The 8,899-nt window shown below is 35.8% G+C and overlaps 1 protein-coding gene across 1 annotated transcript in view; it reads left to right on the top strand.

The window, feature by feature from the left end:
• Positions 1–8,899, top strand: part of SWT1 (SWT1 RNA endoribonuclease homolog (S. cerevisiae)) — a 127,472-nt gene that overhangs the window by 51,154 nt on the left and 67,419 nt on the right. Inside the window, 3 exon segments of the mRNA XM_006872708.1 lie at positions 1,454–1,599; positions 3,950–4,113; positions 6,528–6,666. Coding sequence (XP_006872770.1) covers positions 1,454–1,599; positions 3,950–4,113; positions 6,528–6,666 — 449 coding nt within the window.

Below are 8,899 nucleotides of genomic sequence, written 5' to 3'. Positions count from 1 at the left end.
GGGCGGCTTGGGCCTCAGTGGGCGGGTTGGGCGGATTAGGCCTTGGGGGGCCTGTGCCTCGGGGACTGGGCTAAGGGCGGGTTGGGCCTCAGGGGCCCTGGGCCTCAGCGACTTGGCTACATGGCGGGTTGGGCCTTGGAGGCGGGTAGGTGGTTCAGGACTGTGGGCGGGTTGGGCCTCAGGGCAGGCCTTGGCCTCAGTGGGAGTGTCTGGTCCTTGGGAGGGCCTTGGCCTCAGTGGGCGGGCCTGTACCTTGGGCTTTCCTGAGCCTTGGCGGCTTGGCAGAAGGCTGGGGGATAATGGCTGCAGGGAGGTAATGTCTGGATTTGATGATGTAAAAGATGCCTCTCTCACTCCCTGTACCTTGGGTACCCTGAATTTCCTGATATCCGCGCTGATATCCCTCTCTATTTGTTTGGCTTTGTTAGTTTATACTTACTTTTGTTTGGAAATGCAGCCTTCTAAGTGGGGTTGCTCTAGCCCTGTATTCCAAGGTCTGCAGGGGGCAGAGGCACTCGCAGGCGCGGGCATGGAAGCGGGAGCCTCATGCAGGCAGGCAAAAGCTCAAAATGCCTGTAATTCCTCAGCAATTTGATCTTTTAAAAAAACAAGTTCAGAATGTTGAAATATAAGATCTTATGTTTGTTCAAAGGCTGTCTGTCTGCTAGACAGATGTTTCCTATGTGCGATTCCGCCCCTTTTCCCCTAGTCATCCCTGCCTGAACTTCCTGGTCAGGGAAGCGTCGGAAGTCGAGTGTTTATCCATATTTCTTAAGCGTGAAATGTGAGAGTTTTGACTTTTTCCAGTAACAAAATTTGGAAATGTGCTAGACTCCAGAATAATGATTTAATAAGCAGAAATATTAGCATACCACTAATCTTCATTCAACACCTTAAATATCTTCCCATTTTATTAATTCCAGGCATTTCTCTTAAACCTCATAAACTGGTCTCAAGCACTATGCTCTAATCGACTAGCTTCTTTTAGCTAACAAAATGCTCACCGTTTGTTTTATGCCTACCCTGTGTAAATTGTTATTTCTCTTACTGTGGCTCTCTGAACATATTTCTATATGTATAACCAGCTCCACATAGCAAGGTTAACTTTGGACAAGTTACTTAGCCTCTTTTATACTTAGTTTTTCTCTCTGTGAAATGGAGATAAAATTACTACCACTCCTACCTTGGATATTTTTTTGTGAGAATTATATAGATTAATATTAGAACAGTGCTTGGTGCAGGTATATACTCAGTAAATGTTAACTGTTATTCCTCCCCAAAGCTCATGGGACTGCTGTATGTGCTAATTCCTTTATTTTCTCTATTAAAAAAAATAGATTTGTTAATATTTATACTGAGATTCAGCAATCTCTAGTTGGAGCCATATGTTTTATTGCCATGTAGTTTATCTTGTTAAAAAATAAAATATTTTTTCTCCTAACCCCAACCTTAGGGATGATAGAAATTTAAGAAGCAAAGGCCTAATAAGTGGTGTGAAGTCACTCAGTAAAGAAGAATTGAGTGCAGAGTTACTAAATTTATCTCTGATCACAGATGTGTGCCACCAGCCTTGTATTTCTAAGCAACAGTTCAAAGCAGGTAGTATTCTTACTATGAATAATTAGAAATGTATCTTATTTTAATGCACTGCCATTATTGATAATATTTAGAATTAGTACATTTTTAATTTGTGTGTTCAAAATCATATTAAGTTTGGAATATTTGCTGGTAGGTACAGGAAGACATCAATGAAAATTTCAGTGATAAGTATAGTTAACATCGCCTTCTCTCTCTCTCGTGTGTGTGTGTGTGTGTGTGTGTATATATATATGCTTTTACAAATTAGACTGAATTTTGGTTCATATTCTTACAGTTTTATACATTTGCAATCACTGTGTGCTTTTTACTTTATATAACGTAGGATATAGCTTCAATTAATAGTTGTTGTTAGGTGCCATTGAGTTGGTACCGACTCATAGCAACCCTATGCACAATTGTTGTTAAGTGCTGTCAATTCAGTTCTGACTCATAGCAACCCTGAATAAGATTTCCAAAGAGCCGCTGGTGAGCTTGAACCACCGACTTTGTGTTTCAAACTGACCTTGCAGTCCAGTGTATTATGCCGTAGCACTACACCAGGGCTCATTATAGGAAATACGCATTTGAGATAGAGATTTTTTTTTTTTTTTTATGTTTATTACCTTCCTCTGGTGGGCACTATAGGACAAGCACTAGACTACTTATCACAAAGTCAGCACTTCAAACCTACTAGCCACTCCTTGGAAACCCTATATAGGGTTACTGTGAGTCAGACCCTACTAGATGTAGAACTTAATGACTACAACAACTAACACAGTAAAAACTTAAAAAGCAATAGAGAAACTTACAGAATTCAAATAATAGTTACTTGCTTTTAAAAATAGTAACTTTGAAAGTTAAGGATAGTTGTTGTTGTTGTTGTTGTTATGTGCCGTGGAGTCAGTTCCGACTCATAGTGACTCTGTACAAGGTTTCCAAGGCTATGAATCTTTATGGGAGCAGAATGCCTCCTCTTTCTCCCACGGAACAGCTGGCAGTTTCGGACTGCAGACAATGAGAGCCACTATGCTACCAGAGCTCCTTAGTAAAGACGGTAATATTATTTATTTTGTTCCTTTTCCTATGAATCTTTTCTAATGGAATGTTTTATCATATCTGGCATCATTTGAAAATATTCCCCAGTGTCCCTTTGTGAGGCAAATAATGAGTGGAGTCTCTAACATACATTTGTTTGTTTATAAATGTCTAAACATTTATATGAAGAGCCCTGGTGGCACAGTGGGTTATGTCTTGGGGTGCTAACCGAAAGGCTGGCAGCTTAAATTGACTAGCTGCTCTGCAGGAGACAGATGAGGCAGTCTGCTTCTGGAAAGATTTGTGACCTTGGAAACCCTATGGAGAAGTTCTACTCTGTCCTATGGAGTGGCTATGAGTTGGAATTGACTCGATACTACTGGGTTTTTGGTAAACATTTATATATACACAGATGCTATTTAATTTGACTTGTTCATTGATAACATATAGTATTCAAAATGACGTTTAGAAAGAGTATCAGAATATTTTAGTTTATGATTTTTCAAGGGTGTGGCGCTGTGGGTTAATGTGCTAGACTGAAAAGTCATTTGAGCCACAAGGTCGGCGGTTCAAGCTCACCAGCTGCTCCTCAGAAATCCTATACAAGGTTGCTATGGGTCAGAATTGACTCGATGGCACTTAACAACAACAACATATGCTTTTAGGTTGCCCATTATAGATACAAACCCTTTGCTTGTACTAATGGTGATAAACTACATAATGCTTTACATTTTACCATAAAAATTGCAGTTTGCAGCTATCAAATTTGTAATGTTAATGAAATTTAATTAAAATAATAAAAGCTATATGTTAAGAGAAGAGTAGAAAGATAGTTAAAGCCAGAGATTTTGACCTATCAAAGTAAATTTATAGATGTATGTTGAGATTAGAGGAATATATTATTTTAGGAAGAAATTCTTCTTGACTTGTAGTTTTTAGCCCATAGTTTCTATAGTAAATGGATCCAAAGCAGTCTTAAAATTTTTATTCCTTTTGAAAAGAATAATATTAAAATTTAGTTAAAATATCACACCTACTTCTTTTTCTTTAAACTTTTCATTGTAAATTGAGTGAAATACATATTTCTTAGTAATAATATAATATTTATATTTATATTGAAAAGGTGAAGTATTTGTTAAAGTAATTTCTGTTGCGTTTAAAACAATTACTGTAGAAAGAACATGATTTTGTTTTACAAATAAAGGACTGGTTGTTTTTTAAGTTATTATAAACTATTTGCATAAAATGTTTAGTTTTTATACCTAAATACTAAATACGTAGGTAAAAGATTTACTGTTAATTATTTAAATACTCCTATATACTATTTGTTTTAAAGAAACAGCATCTTTGAAAGAAAGTTATGAAGAAGAATCCACAAATTCTGGACTGTCCATTCTACTAGAAAGCACCATATCTGAGCTTGAAAAATCTCTAGGAACAGCTTTGTCTTCGATATTGGAAACGGAAATGAAGCTAGCTTTTGGAAACCTCTGGATGGAGGTGATTATTATAACTCTTTTAGTTAACAGTTTCTTTTTAATTGCTAAAGATTTAGTATCCTACTTCAAGAAATATGACTTGTATAAAATGCCATATGCTTCATTGCAATTTTATATTAGTTTTTCCTTAAAGTTTTTGAAATAATTACTGAAAATTAGATAAGGAATTCTTAAAATTTAGGACTGTGTTTTATCATTCTTGTCTTCATTTAGCAAAGACTTACTGTGCATCTCCTGTGTGTCAAACACATTGTCTTAAGGAGTTTATGTGCAAGGAGGCTGAGGATATACAAGGGGACTTTTAAAGTTCATGGAAAAACTCCATTATCTTTGAATTCCATTTTTCCACGAACTTTTGGATGACCCTTCATTCAGTAAAGAAGTAAAATATGAGGTGTGTCATATAAAAATAAAATGGGGAAAGGAATAGGGGATTTAGAATTGGTAGTCAGGACAGGCAGACTAATAAAGTAACATGAATAAGATAAAGTGTGGTTTTAATGAGTGTAGAGCAGAGTAAAAGATGCAAAAAGGTAAAAGGGGGACAGGTAGTGTAAGGGATCTTCATAAAGTTAATGAAAAATGAATTTAAAAGATTAAAATGAAACATTTATTGTTATGTGCCACTGAGTCGGTTCTGATTCATAACAATCTTGTACAGGATTTTCATGGAGCTGATGGTGGGTTTGAACAGCCAACCTTGTGGTTAGCAGTCCCATGCTTATCCTACAGTGCCATACCAGGATTACAGACTTTATATCTCGACATGGGCTCCATCAAGTTCAAGAAAGATACTTTTGTAAGCCCTGATATTAGCCATTTGGTCCACCCTTAAAGAACTGAGGGTCCTGGGAATTTGATAGTGTCAAAGTAGTCTTTTTTGCATTATTAACTGAAGAAAAATGGATGCTCTTTACAGATTGACTAGGAGACAAAATTAAGGCAAAAGGATTCAAATCAGGACTGTAAAGTGAATGTGTAATGATTTTCCATGAAAATTCTCACAGAATTGACCCTTTTTTAATAAGCAGAATGAGCAAAAGCATAGCGTGGTTGAGAAGAACTTTCCTGGGCATATTTCTCCTAAAACTTCATGTAATTTTCTCAAAACATTTTCATAATAAGCAGATGTTATCATTCTTTGGCCTTCCAAAAAGTCAACAAGCAAAATGCCTTGAACTTTCACAAAAAACTGTTGCCATGACCTTTGCTCTTGATTATTCTACTTTTACTTTGACTGGACCACTTCTGCGTTTTGTTAGAGGAAGTCTTCTGCTAAGACATTTTGATTCAAATGAAGCCAAATATGAGAGAAATTTTTCTGAATTTGATTTTCAGATAGTCTCCCTACTAAAAGAATTCTCTTAATATTATTCTTTATTTTCCAACTTAAAGCAAGTTACCAAGAAGTGAAGTCTCATTTGAAATGACTTTTCTTCAGTGGCAACTCCATCTTTCCATTTGGGCAAGGAGTTTTCTCTTTTTCTTTCCTCCCATATTTTGGCTTATGCCATGTAAATATGAGAAAGAGATAAATCAGTGTAAGTTTGATCATATTCGCAAGAGATTTTGAATTTTCTTTATATTGACATCTTACTGAAATCAGTACAACACTACATTTGATAATACAGGCTATTTTAGTTCATTTAGATTTTGTTCACTGTTCACAAACATAGCTAAGAGAAACATTGTTTCACATTAATTGTAGCTTGTATTTATTTCAGTGGTATTCTAATATTTGCTAATATCATGGTGATGCATTTTTTACTTGATTGTATTATCAAGTGTTGAACCAAGATACTGAAGAATGGTCAAAAAGTTGACACTGATTGTATATTTCATAGTTGTTGTTGTTAAGTGCTGTCGAGTCGATTCTAAACCATAGCGACCCTATATAGGGTTTCCAAGGAGCAGCTAGTGGGTAGAGACAAGGAAAGTCATTGCATATGAAAGGAAGTGCTGACATAAATGGTCTATCTTCTTTTAAACAGGTCTTTGTAAAGTGTGGCAAGTAGAAATTATATTTGACAGCTTTTTTTCTGTATTGGTAATCCTCCTCCCCCTCATCCCAGTTATATGAAATAGTTTGATTTCTTCATAAAAATAAGCATGATGAAAAGTAAATTGAGGGACTTTTGCTGGTTCAAATTATGCTCCCTTTGATTCAAACTGTGCTTGTTTTTTGCACATAAAGTTTCTGGAATAATCAGGATTAATTCTAATAATAAATTTTTTATGGCAGTTTGCAAAGGAATAAGCAAGTATTTTAAGATTATGATTGATTTTTAATAAAACATCTTTTCATTGAAAATTCACCTAACTATATGTAGGACCTTCTAAGTAACTACTTTTTAATGATAGAAATAATAAATCCGTAGATGTTCATTTTTTTTTTCCCCCTTAAAAACTTTTTAGATGCTGTATTTGAAACCACCATGGACTTTAATACATTTATTGCAGTGTTTTAAAAAACATTGGTTGGCTGTATTTGGATTAGTTATGAGAAAGAACTTGCTATTAACTATTGAGAGCCTGTATAAAAATCTCTGTAAAGGTATGAATATTTTATTTTTATCTTTACCAACATTGTGTTAAAACATTAAGCCAAACTAGCATACATAGTCCCTGAGATGTGAAGATATTGATACATTTGTCAGTTCTTAATTGTTCTGTTTCTGAAATCTAAAGGTTATTTGTGGTAGCTAGTTAAATGGATGCTGTTCATAAAACTTGTGACAATAGTGATATTGTCAGTGTTCCTGTATATCATGAATATATTTTTTAAATGTTGACTTTGAAAATCTCTAAAATTATTTTAAGGTTTATTCAGAAATACAAATAGAATTTAGACATAGAAAGTTCTTGCTATATTTAACACACAAACTTTGTGCACATTTCATATACTAATTTTTAAAATAGGATGTCAAGATTTTTGTAAAAACTGAATAGATATGGAGAAGGAAATCTTTGGCTTTTGAGTGGAGTGGAATTTTGGCCTAGGAAAGAACCTTGTAGTCAGTTTTGGAACTGTTCTGTACAGAGCTTGCAGACTTCTTGAAGTGCCTCTGGGACTGCTGCTGTCTTGAGGTAGAGAGCTTGATGGGGAGCCTGGTAATGATGGGCCTTTGGCCATTAACCGTAACTTAGCCAAAGAAATTCTCTGTTTATATGCTGAGATTCTGTGTAGGACTGGAAAGAAGATTTTTCTGCTTAGAAAAATAGTAGGAAAAGTCAATGATCTGAAGCCATTAAAAGCCTGTGTGTTATGATTAATGAAACTAGCCCTGAGAGGGTAAGTGACTTTTCCAAAGTCGAACAGGTAACTTGTTTTCTATATCTTTCGAAAGCAAAGACCTGTTGCCATCAAGCCAGTTCTGACTCCTAGCAACTGTATAAGACTTTATGAATTTACAGAGTAGAACTTCCCATAGTATTTCCAAGGTGGAAGCAGACTGCCACATCCTTCTCCCGCAGAGCAGCTGGTTGGCGTGAGTTGTCACCCTTTCACTTAGCAGATGAGAGCTTAGTTACAGTACCATCAGTGTGCCTTTTCAAAAACAAAGTGTGAACTTCTGGTTGGGGCTCTAACAACAAAAAGGGACAGAACAACCAGAAAGAAACTCGACAAAGTTACAAAGGAACTAAACAACACAATCAACCAGCTTGACCTCATAGATGTATACAGAGCTTTCAACCCAACAACAGCACAACATACATTCTTCTCCAGTGCACATGGAACTTTTTCCAGAATTGACTATGTGCTAGGTCACAAAGCAAGCCTGCATAAATTTACAAACGTCAAAATTCTGCAGAGCATCTTCTCAGACCACAATGCTATAAACCTAGAAATCAACAATAAGAAGTCTAAGGCAATAAAGTCAGATACATGGAAACTGAACAACACCCTGCTGAAAAGCGACTAGGAAAAAGAAGAAATTAAACTTGAATTCACAAAGTTCCTAGAAACAAACGAGAATGAAAACACAACATACCAAAATCTTTGGAACACGGTAAAAGCAGTCCTGAGAAGCCAATTTATTGCAATAAATGCGCACATCCAAAAAGAGGAAAGAACCAAAATCAACACAGCATCTAAAACAATTAGAAGCAAACCAGCAGAGGGAACCTTTCAGTCACCAAAAGAAAGGAAATAATAAAGGTAAGAGCAGAAATGAACGAGATGGAAAACCAAAAACTATAGAAAGAATCAACAGGACAAGAAACTGGTTCTTTGAAAGGAGTAATAAAATTGACAAACCATTGGCAAAATTAACTAAAGAAAAGAGAGAGAGGGCACAAATAACTCACATTAGAAACCAGATGGGTGAAGTCACAAAAGAACCAAAGGAAATCAAAAGGATAATAACAGAATACTATGAAGAGTTGTACTCCAACAAATTCGAAAACTTACATGAGATGTATGTATTTCTAGAAAAACGTGACCTACCTAAACTTACTCAGAATGAGATAGAAAACTTGAACATACCCATAACAAAAGAAGAAATTGATAAGGTCATCAAAAAACTCCCAAACAACAAAAGTCCAGGCCCAGATGGCTTCACGGGTGAGTTCTACCAAGCATCCAGGGAAGAACTGTCACCAATTCTACTCAAATTATTCCAGATTATAGAAGAGGTTGGAAAACTCCCTATTACTTTTTATGAAGCAAGCATAACCCTCATACCAAAATCAGGGAAGGATATCACTAAAAAAGAAAACTATAGACCAATATCCCTCGTAAACATAGACCCAAAAATTCTCAACAAAATCCTAGCCAACAGAATCCA

This window comes from Chrysochloris asiatica, unplaced genomic scaffold (assembly GCF_000296735.1).
Source record: "Chrysochloris asiatica unplaced genomic scaffold, ChrAsi1.0 scaffold00210, whole genome shotgun sequence".
Taxonomy (NCBI): domain Eukaryota; kingdom Metazoa; phylum Chordata; class Mammalia; order Afrosoricida; family Chrysochloridae; genus Chrysochloris; species Chrysochloris asiatica.
This window is presented reverse-complemented; position numbering and strand designations above follow the sequence as displayed.